This window comes from Centruroides sculpturatus, unplaced genomic scaffold (assembly GCF_000671375.1).
Source record: "Centruroides sculpturatus isolate CEXI.00-Female unplaced genomic scaffold, Cexi_2.0 scaffold689, whole genome shotgun sequence".
NCBI classification, from domain to species: Eukaryota; Metazoa; Arthropoda; class Arachnida; order Scorpiones; family Buthidae; genus Centruroides; species Centruroides sculpturatus.
In genome coordinates, this window is record NW_019384971.1 from 420244 (window position 1) to 446768 (window position 26525).

At 31.7% G+C, this 26525-nt stretch overlaps 1 protein-coding gene across 5 annotated transcripts; it reads left to right on the forward strand.

Annotated features, from left to right (window-relative positions):
• Window positions 1-7766: 7766 nt before the first annotated feature.
• On the forward strand, window positions 7767-26275 carry LOC111632614. 5 transcript variants are annotated; one of them, XM_023377095.1, is made up of 3 exons: window positions 7767-7943; window positions 18963-19893; window positions 20087-21472. In XM_023377095.1, exons 1-3 carry the CDS (start codon window positions 7938-7940, stop codon window positions 20167-20169), a joined length of 1020 nt encoding a protein of 339 aa, XP_023232863.1. In that variant the 5' UTR covers window positions 7767-7937; the 3' UTR covers window positions 20170-21472. The 5 variants fall into 5 exon arrangements, with proteins under 5 accessions (XP_023232863.1, XP_023232862.1, XP_023232865.1 ...); XM_023377094.1 differs by lacking the exon at window positions 7767-7943 and adding an exon at window positions 7966-10432; XM_023377097.1 differs by lacking the exons at window positions 7767-7943; window positions 20087-21472 and adding exons at window positions 7967-10432; window positions 23886-26275.
• Window positions 26276-26525: the final 250 nt, after the last annotated feature.

Sequence of the window (26525 nt, forward strand, 5' to 3'; positions counted from 1 at the left end):
CATAGTTATATAGTAAAATGTGTAGTAATTTATATTAAATTTTAACTTGGGATCCTTTACGTTGGATCTGGTTACGTACAGCTTTAATGTCTCTTACATTCCCTAGCAAGGATGTACTGTACAGTACACAGTACAGTGTACAATGTTTTGGGAGTTTAACGTTCCATAGAGAAGGGTGCAGTAATAAGTTCATTCTAGAATGTTAAGGTTTGGTTTGGTTTGGTTTATTTTGTTTCGTAGTATAAGACAACGCAACACACAACGTGATGGGTTGTCTTATACTACGGTTAAAAATATTCGTTTCAAATTTGAAGAATTTTTCAATTCCTTGTTATTTTCGACGGATGAACTTAAGACGATAGGTCGGAAAGTTATGTGAAAGTGCCACTTTTTCTGCTGACTTGTGAAAACTCACGGAATAATTAGCTCCCAGATGTGAAAGTTGGCAGTTATTTATGATTTAATTGATAATATTTTTAGGTCATTAACTTTATTTAAAAGTTGTTACAATTTTTAAAACAATTTTAAAAAAATTGGCCGAAAGTACATTGTACACTGTACTGTGTACTGTACAGTACATCCTTGNGGAGCTAATTATTCCGTGAGTTTTCACAAGTCAGCAGAAAAAGTGGCACTTTCACATAACTTTCCGACCTATCGTCTTAAGTTCATCCGTCGAAAATAACAAGGAATTGAAAAATTCTTCAAATTTGAAACGAATATTTTTAACCGTAGTATAAGACAACCCATCACGTTGTGTGTTGCGTTGTCTTATACTACGAAACAAAATAAACCAAACCAAACCAAACCTTAACATTCTAGAATGAACTTATTACTGCACCCTTCTCTATGGAACGTTAAACTCCCAAAACATTGTACACTGTACTGTGTACTGTACAGTACATCCTTGCTAGGGAATGTAAGAGACATTAAAGCTGTACGTAACCAGATCCAACGTAAAGGATCCCAAGTTAAAATTTAATATAAATTACTACACATTTTACTATATAACTATGAAGTCAGTAGTTAATGTCACAATTAAATTATTTTTCCTATATTTATTTAAGTTATCATTGGGCCTCAGTTTGAAAAAAATTGTAGACCTATAAATTCCCACTGTCGTCCGTCAGTCTCTTTCCTTAATCTTGAGAACGGATTTAGACGAAAGACGAGACCGAATATGGAAACCTTAGGGACAGGATGCCCCGATTAACTATACACAAATTACCGATACAAACCGTAAGTCACGTTATTTCAATTCAAAAATTTTCCCCTGAAAGCAGTTAGATGACCGGCGTGACTATTCTAACAGGATAAGTATAATGCACAGGGGCAAGAAACTACTGATTTTGAGGTGGAAAATATATATATTTTACATTGGCGTGCCGTGACATTTGATGATACGAAAGCTGTGTTTCTGTAAGAAGCCGAATTCCAGGGGCAATCAGTTAATTAGGCGTCAGTGATGGTCTAGGGTCCATTCGTATTCGTTTGTTCGATAAGCCAGTAAAAACCGTAGACTTCTCTAAATGCATTTTCAATATCACAATTACATTCTAAATCGCTAGCCACGATATAAGGGCTAAAATTAAAAATAAAATTATAAAAACTTACTTGGTAAAATAAAATGTGTGGTGGATGTACAGTACAATACATACCTGGTACAAAATATTCTTCAATTGTATGAATATACTTTTAAAGAAAATTATAATTAAACATAGCTTTGAAAAGAAACATACATAAAAATAACATAAAATATTCTTTACTTTTTAAATCTTAAAACAATGCACTTAGTCAAATAGCTCCCTACGAGTGTAATCAGAGACGACCTTGGTAGGTGTGCAGTGCGTGCATGCATGCATGCCAAATCCCGAGGGTGCCGATATCGGTTAATGTCAAATGCCTCTTTTGTCGCATCACTAGTATATTTCAAAGGACGCGACAGGGTTGTTGTAAATTTTAACATTTCTCACCATAGCTGTAAAAATCTAAATATGTTAAACTTAATAGATTGTCCTTCATTTGTTTTCTAACTAATTCGTTTTAGGACCAGGTGTCCACGGAAATTTCCAAAATTTACAACTTTTCAGTCACTCTCATTGAACTGGAAAAATTTCTGTCTTTATTACGTCTAATATTACGAAGAAATCAGCCCCACTGTACTGTACTCAGCTAGAGATTGGTTCAGTTAAGTTGTTTAAGTAAAATTCCGGCTCTTTCGGCAGGGTTTTATTTATGTCCCTAATTCCCTAATCTCTTAATTATTTAACTAATTCTTAACTGGAAATAAGTCAAAACCGGTTACTTTGTACTTGAATATTTGTAGTCTTGGGAAAAAAAGTGGATTTAAGGAAAATAAATTCTAGAGCTCTTTTCGTACCTTGTGCATCTCATTCGTGAAAGTTAGTTGTAAATGATGCTACCAAATTAACTGTTCATTTTTAAAAGCATTGTACAAGAATTGTACACGTTTTTTTCCTGCATCCCCTTATAGATAGGACACACTAAATCGTAATATCACTAGTTTAATATTGAAATCTGTAAGTAATACAAGATGGGAGAGCAGAATAAAAATCAAATATTTTAATGGATTTTTTTAAAAACTCCTGTCAATTATACAGAACTATCACAAAAACACACCAGTAAACTCCTATCGGTTGGGTTAAGTTATAAATCTACTCGTGATTTATTCATTCATTCCGTCACTGATTCGAATATATAATAGCAATCTTATCGTTTTTTTCACACGTAGTAGGGGGAGATCGGGGCAAGATCGGCATGTTAAGCTTTACTTAAATTTTGTGTAATAAATACTGCTGTAAACTGAAAAAAAAAGCTTTGCATATTGTCTATTGGAATGTTACCTTACTATAGAACTGGTTAAAATCAGTTTGGAAATAAAAATAATTAAAATAATTACAACTTTATAAGAAGAGAAAAATTGACGAAGTTGCCCCTGGTATAGGGGCAAGATCGGCAACTTCTCTCTTTTTGTAAAGTTGTAATTATTTTAATTATTTTTATTAAAGTTGCCCCTGGTATAGGGGCAACAGTAATGGGGCAAGATAGGCACGTATATAAAATTATGTTATTAACAATGTATAAGTTGGAATTCACTATTAAAACAAAGAAATACAAATCCAACACCCATTTAATCTTATTACAACGAAATGCAAGTTGAAAGACATATATACATGATTAACAAATGCAAACATGTTTTCATTTATCATCTGTTTGATTTTTATCCTTTGCTTCTAATGTGGCTTTATGTTGCCGATCTTACCCCGCTAGTCATGATTTCGAAACATTAAGTACAACCCTGAGAACAGAATGCCAAGCCACGATCTGACCACGTGAATAAGTTGAAGTTACATCCTTCTAACAGGAAAAGTAACTTTCGTTATCATGGAATTATAACAAAACCTGCCAATTCAATATAAATGGAAAAAAAATATTATATGGAATTGAACGAAAATGAAAATTTGCTTGATAATTCAACTACGCTTGTTGGAGAACAATAAAAACACTACACTCAACAAGCCACCAATAAAACTCAACTGCCTAACCTATAACCAAAGTCTCCTTTTAATTTGTTTTTTAAAAAAAGCGCTTGACAAACTTGCCCCGTATGCCGAAGTTGCCCCGATCTCCCCTATAGAAATTTGTAAAAAGATACATAATGCGGTTATAATAAAATATTAATTTTAATTCATTTAAAGTACGTTAAAATATGAAAATAATCGCATAATGTGTATTTATATTTTAAAAAATACTATACAAGCGAAGCGGCGCTTCCACCGCTTTCAAAGACGGCACGCCACTGGTTAAGTTATAAATCTACTCGCGGTTCACGTAATGGGGCGAGGGCAGCCAGATATCTAGCAGGCAGGCGGCTAACAGCCCAGAGCCGGTCCTAGATAGAATCATTGGAAGCGTTGTATGTGTAGCTTACACCGTGAGGTTGGTATTCTGTAAAGCGCATGCGCGAATGTCTATAATCTGGCTGTTTTACACCATTTAAATATCTTCGTCGTGGAAGCTATCCCGTATTCGACAATACGGCGCTTTCATTGGGAATATCCATATACGAATTTATATTCGAATATACAATAGCAATCTTATCGTTTTTTTTCACATGTAGTATAGAAATTTGTAATAAGATACGTTCAAATATAAATACAGTTCATATTGTGCGATTATTTTCATATTTTAAAAAATACAAGGGAAGCGGCGCTTCCACCACTTCCAAGGATGGCACGCCACTGATATTTTAAATTAAATAAATTGCACCCAGGCATTGTGACGATATTACAATAAATAATTGCATGTTTTTATTAACTTTTTCATTACGAAGGGGTTCCAGCCCCCTCCCTGGTTATGCAAATCATATATGAAACTAACAATTGTATCATATGATTCTTTTGTTACGTTCGGCACTTCAGTCAAGTTGAAAAGTTTGCTTTTATTGTAATTTCTAACATGCAAAGCATTGTTACGAGTAATATGGTAAATTGTTCATTACCTTCTTCAAAAAATGAACATAGAGTGAAAACTCTGATTTCTGCACTCATACATACCGTACATATATATCATTTATTCTATTACTCTATAATATTAAAGTCTCTATAATAGAACAATTGTTTATACATTTTCAACTTAACAGCATAAATTAAGTATAAACATCACAAAAGAACAATATTACGCTATCCAAAATATTTGCTTATTGAAACATGTTTACTTATACTTTACAACTAATTTTTAGAGTATGACTAATATTCAATTATATATTTAACTTGAGAGTAGATAAACCAATATCATTAGTCATATTTCTAACCGGATGAGAGCATTTATTAAATTATATTTATCAGCGTAAATTTTCAGCGTAACAGAATTTCGGTTTAACTTTAAAGAAATGTTCAAGTGTACTTCGTGTTTTTTACTTAAAGAACAATACAGTTTAGCCGTAGAAAAGATGACATTCGCCAACTAAGCAGAACCCTTGTGGGCCACGGTGAAATTGTCTGAAATTTTAGTACGTTGCTCGGTTCTTGTCTAATTGATGAATTGTCACAATGGCATAAAGTTTGAAAATGGCTAGTTTATTTGCTAGAGCCGTTTCATATTGACATGGGAGGTGTACAGTATATACCTTGTTACAAAGTCTGCTACACTTGTATGTTGTGTAGTGAAATGTTTACTTGTTATATCTGAAGGCCTGTTTCGGGATCCTAGTTGATATCTGGGAATGGATTAAAAGATAATAGTGCATATTTTTTCACAAACAGTGATTCCCCTATTACTATTTCAATTAATTGTTCCGAGAGAGACTATATGGGAAGTATAGGTTGTTACACTTCCTATATATTCGAACTGCTCTAGCAGTACAAACTAACCATTGTCAAGTTTCGTGCACGTTGAGACTCTTTACCAGGTAGTCAAGAACTATAACATAATAAAATTTCGGCTAATTTCACCATACAGATTGTGAAACGGCCTTTACAAAATTATCATCATAAGTAGCTCAAATAATATAATTTATTAATTTACCAATATATATTACTTTAATTTTGTCGTCATACCAACTCCCGAAAGGATGGCATTAAATGTAATAATATGTTATAACTTATTAATAAGCAAATGATAAAGTCAGATTCATTATCAGACTATACTAATAGTGAATTGTGTGTGTGTTACATTTATACGTTGTACAGTACTGTACATAATCAGAGCCGGCCCTACCATAGGGCGAACAGAGCAGCCGCTCCACGCGCTAAGTCCTAGGGGGCGCCTCAGTGGTAAAGAAAATTAAAGGGTATAAATTAGGGACAACCAAGGAGGGCGCCATAATAGGATCGCGCTCCATTCTAAAACTTGCCTCGGGCTGGCACTGTACATAATTTATATTACAATAGTCAGATAAAATGATATCAAAATTATTAAAATACATGAGCCCGGCGTTGCCCGGAAAAAAACAACAACAAAGATTAAGATTAGAGAGGTTGCCGCACAAGTTCAAACGTTACTTGTACACGGCAAGCAGAAGTACACGGTTTACGTTTTAACTCCAAGAAAAAATCGTTGCGGCTCACGGGAAATTCGTTGTCAAATGGCGACGTTGGTGAGTCAATGCGCGACGTTCACTGACTCACGTTATATTGTGAACGTCCGCCGCAACGATTTTTTCTTGGAGTTAAAACGTAAACCGTGTATTTCTGCTTGCCGAGTACAAGTAGCGTTTGAACTTGCGCCGCAGCCTCTCTAATATTAGATTATTTCATACTTTTTTTTTACTTCTTCCACCCTGTGGGCACTAAGAGGGCCTTTTTTTGCAAGCTCATTATGGGTTCGGCTAGGCCCACAATGGGAGTGCCGGGTGGTGAGGGACGGGGATTATTTCGTACTTATAATTCTCAAGGTCCTAGCCCGGAACGCTCCCTAGAGGGCGTTCTAGCAACATCAATGTCATTCCGTGGAATAAATAATAAATTCTTATTACAAATAAAAATAATAATATCGTATACTAAATTTCTCATTGCGTACCCTACTAAAACGCAGCCAAAAATGCAAAAGACCACATCAAATAATATACTAAATTTATTGTTAATTTAAATAATAACGAGGGGCGCCCCTAGTGGCCATTTTTGGCATGCAGTGACAGAAAGAAATAATCAGGTTTTTCAGCTTTATATATTGATAGTTAGATTACATTATTAAAATGACATTTCATTTACATTTATGTTGTAATCTCTTGTAATGTGTTGTAACATGAATACTTTAGAAAAATTATCAACTTGCTAGCTCTTCATATTGCAGTATCGTCGCATGCGGGCTACTTTTCCGTGGATCATCCTGTATTTTATATAAATGTGCATAAATTACTCATGTAATAGGTATGCAATGCATTTTACACACAATTATATGAGATTAAATGAAATATATAAATAATTTTCACTTACATGAGTGTAATTGCAGCGAGAACATTCAGTTTTAGACTTTAAAGCGGCGCCATTTTGAAGCAGACGAACTTACGACCATCTCAGAGCGTTTGGTTGCATTGAAATAAATCCTTTATTATTAATTTGGGTATACAGTTATTTACTCAATATATAATATATATTTATTCTTTGTGTTTTAAAACTTATTTTAAAGATAATAAGTGTTTTATTTACTGATAAATAAATTTTAGGGAAATTGGGCGTTTTCATTATTCGCATTCTTAGCGAGTTACTTAGCGTTACAACGAAATGTGCTGCCATCTATGATTATAATAAATAATAATAATATTCTTTACAAATTAAACCTTTAAATATTTCTATATTATAACTATAATTACACTAAAAATATTGCATTTCTAAATATACTGTATGTTTAAATGTAATAATTCGATTCAAATCGCCATTTCATTAATTAATTACGCGCCGACACTGTATTCACGCAATGTTACAAAGTAGTTACGTTCGCTGCCATCTTTACCGCTATGATAATTTTTATACACAAGAGCATATTTATACACGGTTGAGCGTAACGAATAAGCAGTGAAGTACTGCACGCGTGATAATTCATACAGCCAAAAAACATGTCATTTCATATTTATTTCATTCAACCATGCAAGAGAAGACTTAAATGTAATTCCCATAATTTTTTCTAATAAACACGAAAATATTCACGCATCGCTCGTATTTAGGACACAGAGCCGACGTCACACTAGCGAAGAGAACGATCGAAAGATGGCAGCGCGGTATTTGCCAGGCTCACCGATTGCCACGTGACTGTGTGAGTCATCGCGTGCAACAGTTGTTTGTAGTGTCGGTCGGTTGATCGTTGTTCGTAAAGTATGTCGTGTAGGACGTCAAACGTTCTGTTGAGGCTGCAGCATGAAACACTGCGATAGATTATACTATACTTGATTTACGTTAAGTGTCTTTAAATCGGAAAAAATGGAGGTAAGTTTTTTAAATTACAATACTAAACTACACGTTATTTAATGTCATTCTTGTGTGGTCGGTTGAGTGATAGTTTATCTGTGAAAAGCGCGTATCTGTGTCATAAATTGTACGTAGCACGGGCTCTAACACTGAGTTAAACACCAGAATTTGACAGATGAACATGTTCTGCCTTGTGTTTTACGTCATCAGCTGTGTTAGAGGGAACACTACTCGTTAATATTACAAGAGATTAACGCGCTACAACTGTACGATTACTGTTGTATTGTAACGTTTGATTGTACTGTACAGCGTGACAGCTGCGGTTAACAAGTATAAACAAAGCTAACCCGCTGTTATCTGTAATTAGACTTAAAATTTAGTTATTTTTCGAGAAAAACAAAGCCGTAAACGTTCCGATTTTACGAGTAAAGGGGGAAGTATTTTAAAATTCGAATTATAGCATAACAAAGCTTAGTAATTATCCTATTGTCTGCGCGTTATTCTACAGCTGTTACGTCATAATAGCACTTAGGTATTGAGGAAAGTCGGCATTCCGACGTGACAACTTAATATAGAAGCTCGGAACACTTTGCGAGGGTCGATAATTATCTCCCTACCTATGACTCGTCTCACACGTAAAGGGAGGTTAGTCACAAAGTGTCGACCTTGATTTCTCTTTATGCAATTTCCACTTACAAAAAGGACGAAGTTCGATTGGAAGGAAAAAAAAATTTTAAAAATTCCACGGTTAGTCATCCGTTAAGTGAAAGCGATTGACTCACATACAGATGATGATGATGTTAATTCGATAATTAGAAGTTTCGGCTGTTTAAGGAGGAGCGACTTAGGGATTCGTTTTGCCTCCCCCTTCGCCAGGAATTTCAGTTATTCCCATTAGATGAGTAACAAAAGACTCCATTTAAGAAGAAAAGATGATGCTGATGATTTGATTATTAGAATTTTCGCGTGTTGTAGGGGACAAATCCAGCTCGTTTTTGGCCCTCCCGCGTGTCACAAGTGCCGAAAACTGTATGTTATTCCTGTTAGATGAGTATCAAAAATCATTTATGATGCCATTTAAAAGAAGAAGCAATATGCCATATGCTAGTGTAAAACGATCCGATTGTGCGAAAATTGCGTTTTTGTCGCCCGTCTTTCAGCGTGAGAACAGGGTGAATCACCTTTAAGTTTGCTCAATACTGTGGCGATTTTTTTTGTATTTTCTTTTTTATCTTCTAACTCGAAGAAAGGATACGGAGCCGAACCTCTACACGGGAAGGAAGAAAAAAAAAAATACATGATATTGAAAATGAGGAAATGAATATGGTTAACGAAATTACTGAAGAGTATTTTCAACTCGGTTTTTTAGGAGGAGGGCTGCAACCATTCCAACAATTTGCAGCGAAACATAAAAAAGGGGGAGGAATCGGTTAAACAATATATCGAAACAAAAAGGAAATCTGCTATTGAAACGTTGAATTTCACGCGCTATTGCTCGCATTTTTTCCCCTTTCGGTTTTTCTAGTAACTTTTTCTCCCACTTTACCGCCTCGCCATCTTTATTTTTTCTGTTTGTGTTATGCCACCTGCACTCTACCTAGTGTTTAGCTTGGTTTATAATGCATACTATACTATTGTTAACGAATAAAAAGACTGCAAGAATTGCCGTCTTAGTGGGGAATTCTACTCTGTTATGCGTTAAGTTCTTCGTAACGAAAATATACGCTTTACGCGAAAATTAACGGTCGAGATACGTCATTTCCTGTGCCACATTCCTAATTTTCAATAGAAGTTGATGGAGAGAAGAGGGGGAAGCTGATGAAATTATGCCTCACTAGCAATGACAACAATTATCTATTACATTTTCTAGAATAAATATCGTTCAGATCGTTGACCTCGTTATGTGTGGGCCAGTAGCCACGCCTGAACTTCCAAGAAGTCTCTTTTTTTTACTTGCTTTATCCTCCTTGGGTTCTTTATGACTTTCCACTGCTGTTGATCTCAGTGGGGGTCATTTACTGAATGTTACTCACTTCTACACCTTGTTAAACTTTAAACAGAAAGTTGTTTATGACTTTATTTAGTAGGAAGAGTTGATAAGTCCAGCAACCATTTTTATTTATCAAAATTGTTAAATTTGACAGTGCTCTCCATCTTCCAGGACATTCTGGATGCACCTGGAGTGATCCATGCCGGCCTAGAAAAAATAGCGATTACCGGATTTTCCATCCTTAATATGTTTAAATTTTTGTCATCTTTGTATTCTTCTTCCTTGTCTTGTCTGCAAACTGCAAAAATAAAATGTATAAATATTCTGTCTTGTTATTTCGGTCTCTGGCTCCTGCCGAGCAATTTCCTTCCTGTCTATCCTGTCTGTTATCATTAGGTAATTTATCATCTTATTCTGATCTTAATTAACTTTAAGTAATTATATACAATTAGCAACTTCCACTTGTGAGAAACTCTCATCTATGTTGACTTATGTTACACTGTTCCTCAAAAATAAGGTAAATTTATTTGCGTTCTTCTATTTTTCTACCATTTACTCCTACTTAAACTGCCATTTATTAAAAATTTAATGCTTTTTAAACCATTTTTGTCCACAATTTAGAGCTTTAATTTACTATTTTATCAAAAAGCACAGAGTCGTCTAAATATATTATGTTTTTGATTCAGAGATGTGTTTAATTTCTTTATTTTAAAATTTTTCTGATATAAATGAAGAAATTCAGAACTGTTGTTTGAATTCATGCTCCCAAACTGCTTATAATTTTGCTTCACTCTGTTAAAATATCTATGATTTCTTTTGTTGGGTATTAGAACTGTTGCCAGGTTTCTTGATATTGTTTAAATTATATAACAATTCTTCAATTAAATTAAACAACTTTAAATTTATACCAATTATAGAACTTAGCTTTATATTTTTAAGTATTATTATATTTAACTTTCTATGCTGGTGCTTTGTCATTTATTTATCATCTCTGTCGGTGAGAACCAAAATTTTAATAAACTGGATAAAATAATTTTAATTTGGAGTTTAAATATGTGAAAATAAACTGGCGAGTGCTTTCAAGCATCACTGCTTCATTTTCAGGAGAAAAAAACAAGATGTAAAGCATGAGAGAACAAGAGAACTTGAACTTGTTTTTGTGTATTTATTTCTAATAATGCAGTTTCAGTTGTTCACAGTTGATAGCTTTATCCCCTTCTCAACCTGTGAGTATTGAGAGGACTTATTTTTTATATCCACAGCTTTGGGGAGACCTACACTAGAGCAGCCAGATGATGAAGGATTAGTCTCAACATATCTGGGTCAAATCATCTAGAAAAATTTCTCTTTCTTCAGAAGATCCTTCAGAACAACAAGCTGATTTTTTATTCTGTCATCTAGTCATTTGACAGGATTAAAAATACACTATATTGAAGCAAATTGATGCCCTTTCAATAACAATTTGCTTGAATACTTAAATCTGAAATCACCTGATTACTAAACAAAATACTGATTAAAATAGGAAAAGCAGTTTCATATATCCATCCTGTTCCTTAATTTTATCAGGAATTAAAGTAAAAGCTTAAGTAGTTAATTTAGTTAAATAAAATGAACAGGGAACTGTGTTTTCATTTATCTTATTAGCTTCTTCCTGTTAAATAATTTCACTTTGTTTGGTTCCTTAATTGTATGTTTTTATGAAATGTTTCATAGATACTTTTATTTCATTGTGCAGAATTAATTAATTTCTTTTGCATGTTAAAAAATAAATAAGTTGTTTTGGACTTGTTTGCCGGTCATGCTCTACGTACTAGTAATATAAAGTGTGACCTTATTCATTAATAATTGATCTAAAAGTAGATTATATAATTATAAGAGAATAATTTTTGAATATGTATTAATGAATAATAATAGAGGCTTTCAGAGAATAAATTATGTTTAAATATTCTTGATGATAGCAGATAATAGACATCAAATGATGACAGACTAGTTAAAAGATTAAAATGATCTGCAGTTAAAAGATCCTTAAATAATCCAAGAATCCTTTATACAAATTCACATTTATAAATTTTAGAATTAAAATTTATCATGAAGAATTTTAAGAGATGCTCAAGAATAGAAATTAATTAGAACTCTCTAAAGTAGCTCTTCCAGTTTGAATAAGTTGAAATTACACATCTTGTATATGCCCTAGTTTTTACATATGATAAGGATTATGACTATGATGCTGCCATATTAAATTTCTGACCCTGTAGATCTGTGTGCCGCCAGATATTTGTCTAATGTCATGTTCATAGTTTTTATCTCATTCCTTTTAATTTATTAATAACCGCGTAACTACTATCCAAGTTACGCTAATAGATTTTATGTCGAGGATTAAGTATGTTGATAAGAGAGTAAAAAAAAAATGTCTTCTGATGAAAGACTGGGTCTTATCATTGCATATAATCATAGTAGATGTGATATAAAAGTTCCTTTTTTATATTAATATGTATATAAAAAGATTTTGAATTATCATTTGACGTTACAGAATATCTACAAGTAAATAGTGATTTCTGAATAAATCTTACTAAAAATATGTGCTAAATCTAATTCTCTTATGCAATAAATGTTTTGATCTTTGAATTATTAAATATTTTTACATTTTAATTTATTTTCTTAATAAGAAACGTTTATAGAACTAAGAAGTAAATGTATATGTTCAATTTTATGCAAATGAGTTCAGAATTTTAAAAAATGAGTAAAATTTAGATATGTTAGGTGCTGATGCTTGTATGCAAGAAAGAAAAACTTAAGTTAAGAGTTAATTCTATAACTTGGCTTAACTTGTTTAGCATTCCATAGTAAATCACAAAAATAATACAGTACTTTATTGGGATCAGAATTGTTAAATGCATTATATAGCTATCATATTCTAATTACAATGCTCTATTTTGAATATAAAATTGATAAATGATAAGATAAATATATATAAACAGATAAAACAGATAAAAATTATATATATATTTTTTATCTGTTTTTTATAAAATTGCTTTATATATAAAGCAATGCAATGTTTACAAAACATTTTAGGATGAGAAAATTTGAGTGTTTTTGTTAATTAAAACATTTAACATTTGAAAACACTGATTAACTACTAAATTTTTGATTGAATGATTATCATTTTTAACAATATTTAAAATTACTTTTACCAGTTCTATTGTTAGGAGTCATAAATTGTACAGTAGAACCTCGAAAACTCGGCTCTCGATAACCCGGCACTCCGGATAACTCGGCCACACCCTGGCAGGGCAAAAACATCCTTAGTTAATTAATTTTCATTATAGACAGCTTTATAAAAGTATAAAAGCTCTCATAAAGTATTTTTCTGAGGTCTGTCTTATCAGGTAAATTACTGTACATAGTGTATTCATTAATTTTAATTTTCATGTAGTAAAGGCTCTATACCTTCATAAAGGACGTACTTTTCCTTTGTTTAAGGGTATTTGGGCAGTTTATTCTCTGTTGTATTCTCAAGTAAACAATACATACAAGTACAGTACAGTATTTTCTGAGGAAACACTTATCCTTTTTTAACCCAATTCCCGATAACCCGGCATTTTCACAAACTCGGCCATCCTTCGGTCCACATTAGGCCGAGTTTTCGAGGTTCTACTGTATCAGAAAATATATGCATACAACATGGCCAAATGGCTAATGTAGTAAAGATTAATCTGATATTCTAAAGGTGGATTCAAGTTAAGATTGTATCCTCGAGAAACTTTAATGAGTGGTTTGACCAGGATACATCGAGTTTCGTCTCTTTTCACTCGACTTTATTTTGATCTTGCCAAATATGTGATGACAGAGACACCATCTTAATATCCACTGGTCAGAAAGAACTTGTACTATCTTTTTACAAGGATATGAGAGTATCTAGGGTGCAGTTAGAATTCTTGATTTAAGAACAATACATTAGAACAATGACTAATAGTTTAAAATAAGATCAAATAAAAACTGATATTATCTGACTTTAGAGTAAGCTATCGGCCTAATTTTAGGTACTTAAAACTTCTCAATTTATCAACTTAATGCATCTTAATTTTCTAGTGTGTATAAGTAATATACAAACTTTCATAAAGTGTAAACATGTAAGAAATTACAAAAAATAAATAATGGAAGGGATATTATCATGTAACATGTCTAAAAACGTGTTAAAAGTATCATTCTGTGTGCTAGACAACTCTCAATCATGTCACAACGAGTCCCAAATGACATCTTGGAATCTACTCCTGGATCCATGCCAAGCTATCAGATTCTGATTTAATTACGTTGCTCCATATTTTAAGTTTACAAATTGTTAAATAATAATAAAAAATATTTTGTGCTAAATATGCTGATAAAGATATAACATTTGGATAATATTTATTTTCTTATCTTATCTACAATGAGGATGATACTATAAATATATATAAAAATTGAGTAAAATTTCTTCATTGATATTAAATATTAACTTTAAAGTTTATAAACTTTATCAATTCTAAGTTATCAGCTGTAAGTAACTCTCGTAATAATACATTTTTTATGATTGTGAGAACAACTTGATTTTGTATTGTTTGTATTATATGGCATTTAACAAAGTATCAGTTGTTCTATATGCATAATGCACTGTTCCACATTCTTTCCAATTATTTTTAAATGAATGTGAGGAATGCTGCAATTCCTGGCATAACTTGTTTAGAGTTTCACAGTGAATTCATTGAATTGAATAGACAAAAAAGTTATTTTATTTGCTTACTAATTTATTCAATTGCATAATTAACCATTATCTTATCTTGGGGAGAAAAACCTATCATTCTTTGTTTTATATGAAAATATCACTAGATAAAGTATTATTTTTTAAAATCTCTCATGCTAATGATGTCGTTCCATTCTTCAAAGTTGGATTTATTAATAATTTGATCTGAGTTATAAAATATTTTAGCATAAAGGTAATTTTTTGAACTTTGTAGTATTATAATTGTAATTATTAATTGTTTTATTGGAATTGGATCAACACTATAAATACCATCTGAGCTTTTAAGCCATCTCTCAATTGTGATGAAGCTCTACAACAGATTTGCTGATGTTCAAAAAGGGATTTTTCAGATTGTTACTACATTTGTTTCTCCTGAAACATTTTGATTGCTTACCTTTTCAATTGTGAGCCAAATCTACAATGAACAGGCAAAAAGGTTCTCTTGTTGGCTACGAGGTGGAAAAATTTTTGCTCAGTGTCTAGTATTTTTTTATTTTAAATTAAATATTTTTACATATTGTTGTTTTCAAATTCTTAGACATGAAAGTTACCTACAATAATAAATATTTCAGTTGAGAGTTTGTGAAACAGAAGACATTCATAGAGACCAGATCTCTTGTTCTGTGTAAAATCTCTATAGTAACAATTCCATGAAAGTGGAAATTCATAGTCTGTATCCTCATTTCTACATAATGTATGTGTAAAACATTAGCATTTCCTCAGCTGACTAATCAGTTTTCAACATATTTTAGTATTTAAACATATGATTGATTATTTTAGACAAAACTAATGTTTTGTGCAAGGCATTATGCAAAAGTGGGACTACGACCTTATAAGGATGTTGCAAGGTAGTTGACTCGCCATATCTTTACAGACAGATTTCTTGTTCTATAAATAATAGCAATTAAATTAAGATAATTAACTGAAGAATGCAGACCTTTAACATTTATATAGAAAATAAATAAGTTTTCAAGTAAAAAGCCATTAAAGAATATATTTAAATAAATTAAAGATTCTGAATTGCTCCAATGAAAATTGAGTTATGTTTTAGATATAAAATTTTTAAGTTTATCAACTATCATTTATGTAAAATTTTAACACAGTGAAGTGTCCAATTTGGATTCAGAAAGAAATTTCGAAAAAAGGAAAGTAACCCTTTCAATGGTAGTGTTTCTACATTCTTTGTGAAATACTGGTTTGAACATCTAAATTTGATTTACCGTGTATTTGGATTTTGCAGCACTTAAAATGCTAATTTACATGTGTATTTGAAAATTGCATAGATTGAAAATTGAACTGGGTCTGGTCCGAATTAGTTCAGATTTCTGATGCTTCATGTACTTCCTATTATCTTGTTTAATCAATGTTTTGAGGAATAAAGTTAAGTTTACATTGACATACAAACTATTATGTTCCTGCCCTTTGTATACTAGTTGGTGGAGCGATTTGTCTGGTTAATTCTGATAACAAATGATACTCTAGCCTACTAAATAGACAAGCGATTACTGGAGTTGCTCGATCTTCTTAGAGAGACAAGTGGCTTTTAACCGCACGAGACAGTGCAATAACTATTAGTTCCTGTTCTTTAGGCAATTGTTTGACCAGTTCATTTGATTTGTTAGAAGTTGAAACTTTTACTGAACTTCAGTTCATTCGACCAATTAACTTTTTCCTTAAAACTGACAATTGTAAATGAAATCTTTCAACCAATCACATTCTCTTATTTCTCTTAATTCAGTTATTGTTGCATAGTACAATGCAAACAGCATTTCTCTTAGTGTTTGATTTTAGTGGTTCATATAACAGTATAAACCTAGCTTAAGTTATAAAATGCTTCATGGATTTTTATTTTTCCTCATTGAATTTTAATAAATTATCTATTTGTTCAAATGTTTTGATCAGTTTCAATGCTTGAATTATTGATGGAATCATTGGAAAAAATCAGTTTAAATTGAAACAGTTAATATACATTCATTTTTATGTGTTTATATAAGTCATTGTACCTGATTTCTTTATCTCTAGGAGAATTCTTTTTTTATATTATTTAAAAATTGGTACAAATAAGTCATGAATAGTGGTAAATAATGTAAATTTTAAATCTGTTGATCTATCTATTGTATTTTTGTGCATATAATTGCATGTTATCTGTGTTTAAAAGACAGTTTGAAAGCAAGTGGGTTATGTGAAGAGAAGTATCAACTTTAAATTTCAATTACGAATGTACATCTATATCTGCTTCCATAGATGTAAGTACTGTACATGGTGGTGCAGGTTATGCAAAGATTTTAGTTTTGCTGTAGTGGGTTTACATGTATGAAAATATGGTACATAAATCTACAAAATATAAACAAAACTAATATGCATATTTATCTTATCTATATATATATAAAAATGAATGTATGTCTGTGTGTCTGTCTGTTCGTCCTTCATGCATTACCACACTGTTTATCCAATTGCCGTGAAGCTTTGGGAAATTTTTTAATACACTCCCGTGAAGGTTTCTGGCACAGTACATTTATCCTATGATAGATGGCGTGAGTGTATACGAGCATTTCACTGTGTGTTCGATCAATTTCAAATTGTGAAGACCATTTCCCCTGTTCAAAAAATATCTCTATATATGCATTTGTAAACTTATATTTACGATATTTGTAATAATTTTTGTTTAATCACTTTATTTCAACTTTTTTTTTGCTAATTATGTATTCGCTCAAACTTTGTTAAAAGCTTAACTGTATCCCGAACAGCAACCGAAGTTGTAGGAGGAAATTCGCCTATTTTACCGATCTAGGGATCCCCCTTTTCCAAATTAGGAAAAACAAAAAATATCGTGTATCTACAAGCACTCCAATAAATAAATAGAATTGAAACGACACTTTGAAATGTTTTCCCAATGAAAATGAATAATAATAAGTTTCAATAAAAATGATAAAATGTAAATCGAATTTTATCATAACGAGTTTGCTTGAATTTCGTTTCTTCTGAGATTGCAGCAATGCGCGATGGGTAAGCTAGTTGTATATAAAAATATATAATATCAAATGTAACTGAAGACAGAATGGTTAATTTAGATATTTGTTCTGTATTATTGATTTGAAGATAAGTGAAATAGAAAATTAGCTAGAAAATTTGATTTAAAATCAATTGAATAAATGGGCAACTTTTAGGCAAATAAGCAATTTTCAATAAACTTTCATTAAAGTACCAAGTTTTTAGGTAAAGTTGAAATAACTTATTGGCTAAAGAAGTCTTCAATTAAATAGTAAATGAATGTTTTCAGATTTCTCTCAATCATCAAGAAATGTATTGAACAACCTTAAAAGACAAAATGACCAAACTTATGCTGTTAGTGAGCTTCTTCATCTATCAGATTCTAGTAATTAGATTTAAGAAAATTCCTAGTTTGATAGAAATCTTTCAGTGCTACATTTGCTGAAGTGAAGCATAAGGATTGTGAACTCTCTTTCCAGATGACACATATGCTTATTGTTATGGTAACAACTAGGCTGGCAAAAGATGCTGGGGATTTTTCCTCAAGCTTGGAAAAAATAATATTAACATAACTTTCAGTAACAGAAAATAAAATATTTAGGACTGCTTGTTAATAAACAAGCATTCTGCACATTTCATTTGTTGAAAGAAATGATGAAAGGGATCCACTCTAATCTTGGGCCCCATATAATCTCTAGACAGCTCTGATAACAACAAATAGCAATGGCAGAATGATTGGTTCATGCACTTTGAAAATGAGAAGGTCTCACAACTCAGGACCTTCAAAAACACTGAATTTTTTTTTTTTTTTAATTTAAGAAACTTTTGTTATATATTAAAAAGGAAGCTGGCTTCAATGAAATCAGCTTTGTTTTTATTAGTTTAAAAAAAGTTATTATGGTCCCCATCTATTATTTTTTTTACAGAAGGGCCTCACAATTAGGCAGTGAGAAAGGCCCAATGCTCTAAATGCACTGACAGGTAATTTGTATTTTCCATAATTAAGCTTGGGGCTTATTTACAGAAATATTCAGTAACTGCTCAAAAATTATTAATACTTCCATGTTTTTAATTATATGAATTATTAAACACTTGGTGAACTATTTTACTAATTAAATTATTATTGTTATATTAATGTTTATCTAACTATTATTTGAAATTGTTTGTGTTATTAGTTAAAGTGGGATAATTAATTTAAATTCTTTTAAATCTAATGAAAGTATATTAATAGTTTCAACTATTGCTTATTATTCAATTAATTTTGTTTTATTTTGTACAGCAAGAAAAGGAAAACGAAAGTGAAACAATGGTTGATTCTTCATCGCAAGCTAATGTGCAAGCTCTTCTTGCCATTTTTAGACAGAAAGATCAGCCATTAATGGGAATGCTGCAACCAGGTGCTAAGATAAATGGCAATAAAACAGTGAACAAACTCTCATCAAATACTATCATCTGTGATAAAAATGGCAACGACACTGTCTCTTCAGTTGCAAATAATACCGAAATTCTCAACAAAATCACTCGGTCTGGTATCGTTTCTGAGCGCAAGGGATCTTTACCAGAGTTAAGCATTGTTAATGCTCTGTCAAGATCTGTGGAAAGAATTTCTCCAAATGGTTCACCAATTCATAGCGCTCAAAATACCATGAAACCACTCATAAAACCAAAGCCAAATATAGCTCAAAAACCAGTAAAATCAGCTTCATCAACTATGATCAAATTGCCAAAGAATGATCCTGTCAACTTCGGGATGGAAGAAAAATTGACTCCAGAGGGTACCGAACAAATTAAAGAACTGAAGCAACACATTAGTGAATTGGCAAATGAAGTAACACAAGCATTGGAAAAAAATGCTAGTCAGGAGTCACTTACAAATTCAAAATTAGCATTGAACAAATTAGAAAAGAACTCCAATTCATTAAGCAAAGATAGTTTTACATTAAGTGATAATGCAATCATACAAGCATTATCTCTCTCTACATTCAAATTTGATGACTCATCCCTCATACTAAATAATTATATATGCTATAGTAATAAAAAGTTTAGAAGAAAAGAACTTCCTCCTAAGGAAAAACTGGGACCAGCTCCTCTCAAACCTCTACGACCACTCACAATAAGACCTTTCACGGTAACAAATGTGTGTACTTATGACCCTCCGCCATTGCCCGAACGAAGTCTGAAACAATTTCAACGATCAAATACCACATCAGGTATGTAATTTTTATTCTAATTTAATTGTATATACATAGTAAAATTGGTCTAGTCTCAAATGTTTTTCTTAAATCTATTCATTCTTTTTTTAGAGTTAACTCTTACATGTTTTGTACATTAAAAATATAATTCTTAGATACTGAAGGATGCATCCTTGAGCTACAGTTTTAATTTACATCTTTGTTCATGCAGGTCTATCAATTTCAAGTTCACTTGCACTGAACGTAATTGAAACTGGGCATTACGGATATATAGGGTGCATAGTAAAGTCCTGATATGTGTGAGCAATGCATAACATACAACACAAAATAACAAACATTTTGTAAATAAACACAGAAGAAAGAAATGAGAACACACAAATGAATACAAGAAATACACATTTTACTATCTGTGCTCAATGTGCAGATGGTTCTTTTTACATCATTTACACTATTTATATACATAGTGTGTCACTATGTAGTAAATTTGTCAGTTCTACAACTTTATAATTACTTTTTCCATATCATGCATTGTGTTCAAGACGTGCTAACTTTTGAATTTTACTGCTAGGGGCATCACAAGCATTCTCTTTTTGTAAGGCACTGTAACTATATGTCATGTTCGTAACTGTAGCTATCTGTGTTTGTCATTATGTGGGAGAATAAGGACTATGCACCCTGTACATTGCATCCATAACATACTAAATCTCATTTTTAGAAAGTATAAGCAAATTTTAACATAATCACAGTTTTATCTCATTTATTTGTTAACACATCGTTTGATCTATAGTTTAACATCAACCTCTGTAGTGTTTTAATCTTTGAGTAAAATTTAACAACTGGAACAAGAAATTTCCAATAACCTTCATGTGTTTTGTATCTTTCATCTTTTGTTAATAATCCAGTTTCTATTGAGAAACATGATAAATTGTTAGTGCATAATTTAGAAATTTGAAAGGCTAAGAAGTCATAACATTAGAATTGTTAAAATGTCCTTGAAATCTATCACAATAAAAACAATACCAGTAAAATTATGAATTTTTTTTTAGTTTTTAGTTCAGACAGAATTAATAAATTATAGAAAACTAAGTTTATCTTGCCATAATTTAAGTAGTTCTATGTGCATTTTATATACCAGGGCTGCGGGGTTGGTAAAAAAACACTTGACTCTGACTCCTGATAATTTTAATACGTTGACTCCGACTCCCGACTCTGGAAAAATTAAATACCAAATCATTTTTGGGGGGCAGAGGCACTCATAGGGGGTTACCCTACTCTGAACTCTGATAGGAGCTCTGGGCATTTACCAAAATACTTTTATAGTTAGTATTTTTAATATTTAACTTACATTAATATTTATTTGTATAAAAACAATTTATTTTTAACAAATATTTAATAAGAGGAAAAAGGGGAGCAATAAAATTCTACATCTACATATCTTTATTCTACAGCTTTTGCACTTCAATTTCAGCTTTCCAGAAAAGTTAGTACAACTAAAAAGTCTGTGATCTAGCTACTTCAGCCCCTTGTTCAGAAAAGAAAAATATATACTCTGATTAATTAGTCTGGCTCATTCAGAAAAATAGAGTACTTATTTAGAGTGGATTTTAATATTTTTGATTCTTTATTCCTTTTATTTTTGATTCTTTATTCCTTTAGGATAATAAAGGAATGAATCAAAAATATTCAAATTCAATTGGGTCAAAATAATTTAACTACTGAACACAAATACTACAAAGAAATCTATTGATACATATTTAATAAATTAAATTGTTGCATTTTGTATTTAAAATAAATGAATTATAACTAGGGCTGTGGAGTCATGTAAAAATCTACCAACTCTGACTCCGACTTTTCCTTACCATCCGACTCCGACCAGGGGCAGACTTGTTACCGAAAGAGACCTGGAAATTCTGATGTCATCATGTGACCTCAGAATAAAAGATTCAATAAATAGAGTTCTAATAAAGATACAGCGTAGAAACTTTTTATTCCAAAGCTAAAAGACTTCTCTAAGTAATATATAAATATGTATTCAATAATTCTTACTTTTATGGCTGTTATATATAACAGAGGAGAAAGTGTAGCGCTCAGTCGAAAAATGACCCCTCCCAAATTTTTACATTTTTGGACTGGGGACACCTTGAAATTTCGAGATATGCAAAAGATTCGAGGTTTTTTCCTATATGTGTGGATGTTAGACTGTTTGTGGGGGGCATGATTTTGTTCACCCTGTTTTAAGCCTAATAATTTCTGTGGTCAGAGTGGTCACAATCGTAGTCGGATGGTTTAACACAGGAGTTAGTTATTAAGTGTCAAAGTGGTTGAACTAAATCATGTCCCCATATACATTCTAACATCTTAGGTGAGAAAATCTTAACGGGTTCTACTGTACTATTATAAAATGGCAAAAAAGCTTACTTTGAGGGTAGAGATGAGTTTTATTTTATTTTTTTTAAATTTTGAACGCTAATAACGAGTAAAATATTCATTAAGAGATATGACACATGACCACTTTTATGTTTCCACCCTGTTGACCTTTAAGAACCAAAATTTAATAGTATTAATGCACCTTTATACGCAAGCTACAATGCCACATTTCATTTCTCAAACTTTACCTATTCTGAGATATTGTTTAAATATGTCAGAACAAAAAATAAAGAAATTAAACAAATTAGATGCCAACACACATGCATGCGTGAATTTTTCTCCTTTATTGACTTTTTTGAGGGGTTTGGGAGGTCTCCAAATGTGTAGATTTGCAAAAAAACCTTGGAGGGTCAAATTTGACACGATTCCAATACTTTTCCGTTTTATATACATAACAAGTTGGTAAGTAAAAAGGAGTTAGAGTCGGTGGATTTTTGACGACTCTGACTCTGGCTAAAACACCAAAACTTTGACTCCACAGCCCTGATTATAACAAAATACAAAACATTTTAAAAAATTAATAAATATAGAGTCGAACTTGACACATTTTTCCTGACTCCTCTGGCCAGAAATTCCTCCTGACTCTGAGTCCACAGCCCTGCCTCAAGGTCTGCAGTAAACTAACACTACTAAATTCTGTAATAATGAGTATGTTCCAGTATGCATCAGTCTTGGCTGCAACCAATGCTTTAATAAACCTTTAACTGGAACATCTGACATCCTAATAAACAGCACTATGTTACAGCCAGATAGTCAAACAGCTAAGGTGGCATCCTACTACTCTATAGGACCAGGATTGAATCCAGACGGTCGATAAACACCAGAAATTTTTTGAAGATTGGTCCATCGGGCTCCATCTTTCACTGTTCTGTCACCCCATTATGGGCCTGGCTGAACCCATAAGGGGCTTGCTAAAAAGAAGTTCTCTTACTGTCAACAGGACAGAAAGATTTAGAAAGAAAAAAGTATTTATATTAATCCTATTTAAACTTTATTGTACCTTAGACATTCTGTAGTAAACTAACACTACTAGAGATGTAAGGATGCATAAGTGACACAAATTCTCTTTGTCAAAATGTCTCCAAAATAAATGAACAAGTAAGAAAGAGGAAGAGTTGTTAATTAGTAAGCTGAATAATAATGTTAATCAAATTTTAGCAATTGTATTTTCTAAGCTGATTCACCACTTCTTGATCATACTTAATAAGTTATGTATTTATGTATTAATGACTCACTACTCTAGGAGTTTTTTTTTCATTAAGTTTCCAAATGTGTTAGTAATTTGGTTTGACTCTTCTTAATTTTAGACTTCTTAACTAAACCAATTGATAATTATTAATATGCATTAAAAGATGCAATAATTTACTCAATATTCAGTAGAACTGCATTTATGAAGCACTTTTATTGTCTTTTAAGAGTATCTAATGTTGTACAACTTTCAAAAAATTTCTAATCGACTTTTGTTTGTAATTCTTAATGAGGTTTTCATTTAGCATGTTCTCCAATTGAGAAATGTTGTTTGAGAATATATCTGCATCTGATTCTTCTTGAAGTTTGTTAAGTTCCCATATTTTTATTTCCAGTGTCTTCTTGGCCTCTTCATTACTTGGAATAGGAACAATTGCTACACACTCATCACTTCCTTTTTCTTCCTCTTCTTCATCTTCCTCCATTTTTTTTTCTTCCAGGGCAATCAGAGATTGCAAAATTTCCTCATCTGTAAGGAATCCTTCTGTAGCAAGATTATTGTCAAAACTGCAAACGAGACTTAATACAAAAGGGTGATGAATTTTATGTTATTGAGGCTTTGTTAATTGCTATGCATTGGCTATGTTAATGTCAGTAACTAATACTGTACTGCACTTTCTAGTAAACAACAAATGTTTTATAGGAAAAGAAGCAGCACATGGTTTACTGGGTGTTTTGGAGTTCACTGGAGGCAGTTCACTGTAATCGAGGTCTCTCAAATAGAGATTCAGAATAATTTGATTCAATGTAACCAAGTTTCCATTATAACTATGTTTAAAGACATAGCAGATTTGCCAAGAATAGATTCTTCAGTTCAATAAAACCAAGGTTATATTATATCTGACTTCATTGTATGAGAGTTCCACTGTACTAAATGCCATTCAGAAAAAGTTCTCTACAGCCAGCGATAATCATTTTGTTTTCAATGAAAGGGGTATTATCACTGTTATAAACAGTACACCAATTTAAAATAACGTAACATTTGTAAAGGCAAATATTATTTAATGGCAGTTTTAGACTACAAATTTCTAGGTTAGTGTGACAAGACATTTTTCATATAAGTTTATTTAATATAAAGCTTGACTTACACAATAGTTGATATCATACAAGGTTTATGATTTCAGTTAAATATCAATTCCAGCAAGACCGAGCATTGATGAACATACTGAAGCTCATAAAACTGAAAGATCCTGGACAAAGGTGTAGATTTCCTACATTTAAGACCTTTACTGTTATCGCATATGTGATATAAAGAATTGCATATGTCATATAATGTACACATTATATATATATATTAAACATTTTTTTTTCTCCATTGCTAATATAATTGTTTGGTTTGATGTGAAACACTAGTTGGATCCACTTGAATAATCATTTAAATATAATGTCAGAGTTTGTTCTTGTGTAATAATAAAATTTGCTTGCTGATTATAAAAATAATTTAATAATAATTATATAAATTGATAGAATTAAATTTTAGTGTAAATAAATTTGTATAATATATAGTACACAAGTATGCTTGATAAAGCAAAATAATAACTCAAATACTATTTACAGCATATCATTAAAATCATCAGCCAAGGTCTCTTTTAATGCACATAATTATTCTTGTCAACAGAAGTAAACAAAAGTGACAAGTGATGTGTAATACAGACAGAATAAATTTATGTCATTGACCGTTTCAACATAACAGCCATCCATATTGAACGTTCTTCAATTTGTCATGCCCTAAGTGCGGGAAGCATAATTTGTCGACCTCATTTTGCAGTTACGACTTCTCCTCTTCAACAGCACTGTGTAATTTACCTCTTAGGTTACAAAGTATCCCAGTTACGTAGAACTGCCGCACGACTCAAATTACGAGTTGAAAGATAAGGTCTTGTAACTGTTTAATTTGCTTCTTTGACAGTCTACAACGAGGCATTTATCCAATTTAACTCACTCTTTAAAGTCGTATTTCAGATCTGTTTTAAGCAAGTAGAAAATTGAAGGAAAAGAATGGTTGAGAATATCAGTAGTTGCTACTAAAGACATTAAGCATTTAAAATAATTGTAAAATTATACTTTAGTCTGGGTTAAGCTACTTTTTTTTACTTAAGTAAGACATTAAGTTGGGTTAGCATCGCACACAAATAGAGAAAACACTTGGAAAAATTGTTTAAAACAGTGTTTTTCCTGTTTTTAACATTAAAATTTACAAAGACAGACAAGCATTTGAAAACTATTATCATTTTCTTGACCTAAATACAAAAGTTGGATAATTACATACAAGTGTATTATGTGTAATAAGTTAATTAAATGTAGTAAAAACAATTTTTAGACAAGGAAATTCCATTCTGAGAAAGGTTCTCTGCTTTTAAAATTTTACAAGTAAAAATAATTCCTGTCTGATTGATAATGCACTGATCTGATCCGTAACATTTATAAATCTTGTCACTCCTGAATTTCAGGTATCTCGATCTCTTTTTTACCACCAATATGTATTTTTAATTATGGCCTATTCACCTCAATACAGAAAACTGGTAAGAAGTTTTTAAAATGCATTAGAAGAATGGAGAATTTAAAAATATTGTAAAAGTTAAAAAAGTAATAAAAATGAAATTAATGTGGGTACATGTAGAAATGTGTGATTTCTTGTCATTTCCCTTGTGGGTTTGGCAGCGACCCAAAAAGTATAAAGGCATTACTTATCTAATCTTTGAATCTATATGACATCCGTCTTCCTAGACACAAAAATGAAAGTAATAAATTTATTGTTGTAAATTCTTTTAACAGATANTTTCTCGTTGTATTAACAAAGTCTTTTTATTGTCTTACAGCAGGCAAAATTGCTTTTCTATGCATTAATCATAATTAAGTAAAGATAATTAAAACTTCATTCATATTGCTAGATTAATGAAATGAAGAAGCATTTCAATATTGATTATTTTTTAGGATTTAATTAATTACTAGAAATTTCTCTTTTCATTAACTTT

Excerpts from the sequence above, each read along its gene's own strand:
- LOC111632614 (XM_023377094.1), top strand. The coding sequence starts at position 10,397 with ATGTTGACTTATGTTACACTGTTCCTCAAAAATAAG. Across the intron at positions 10,433-18,962 it reads CACTGTTCCTCAAAAATAAG|CAAGAAAAGGAAAACGAAAG; the intron begins GTAAATTTATTT and ends TATTTTGTACAG. Across the intron at positions 19,894-20,086 it reads ACGATCAAATACCACATCAG|GTCTATCAATTTCAAGTTCA; the intron begins GTATGTAATTTT and ends TTGTTCATGCAG.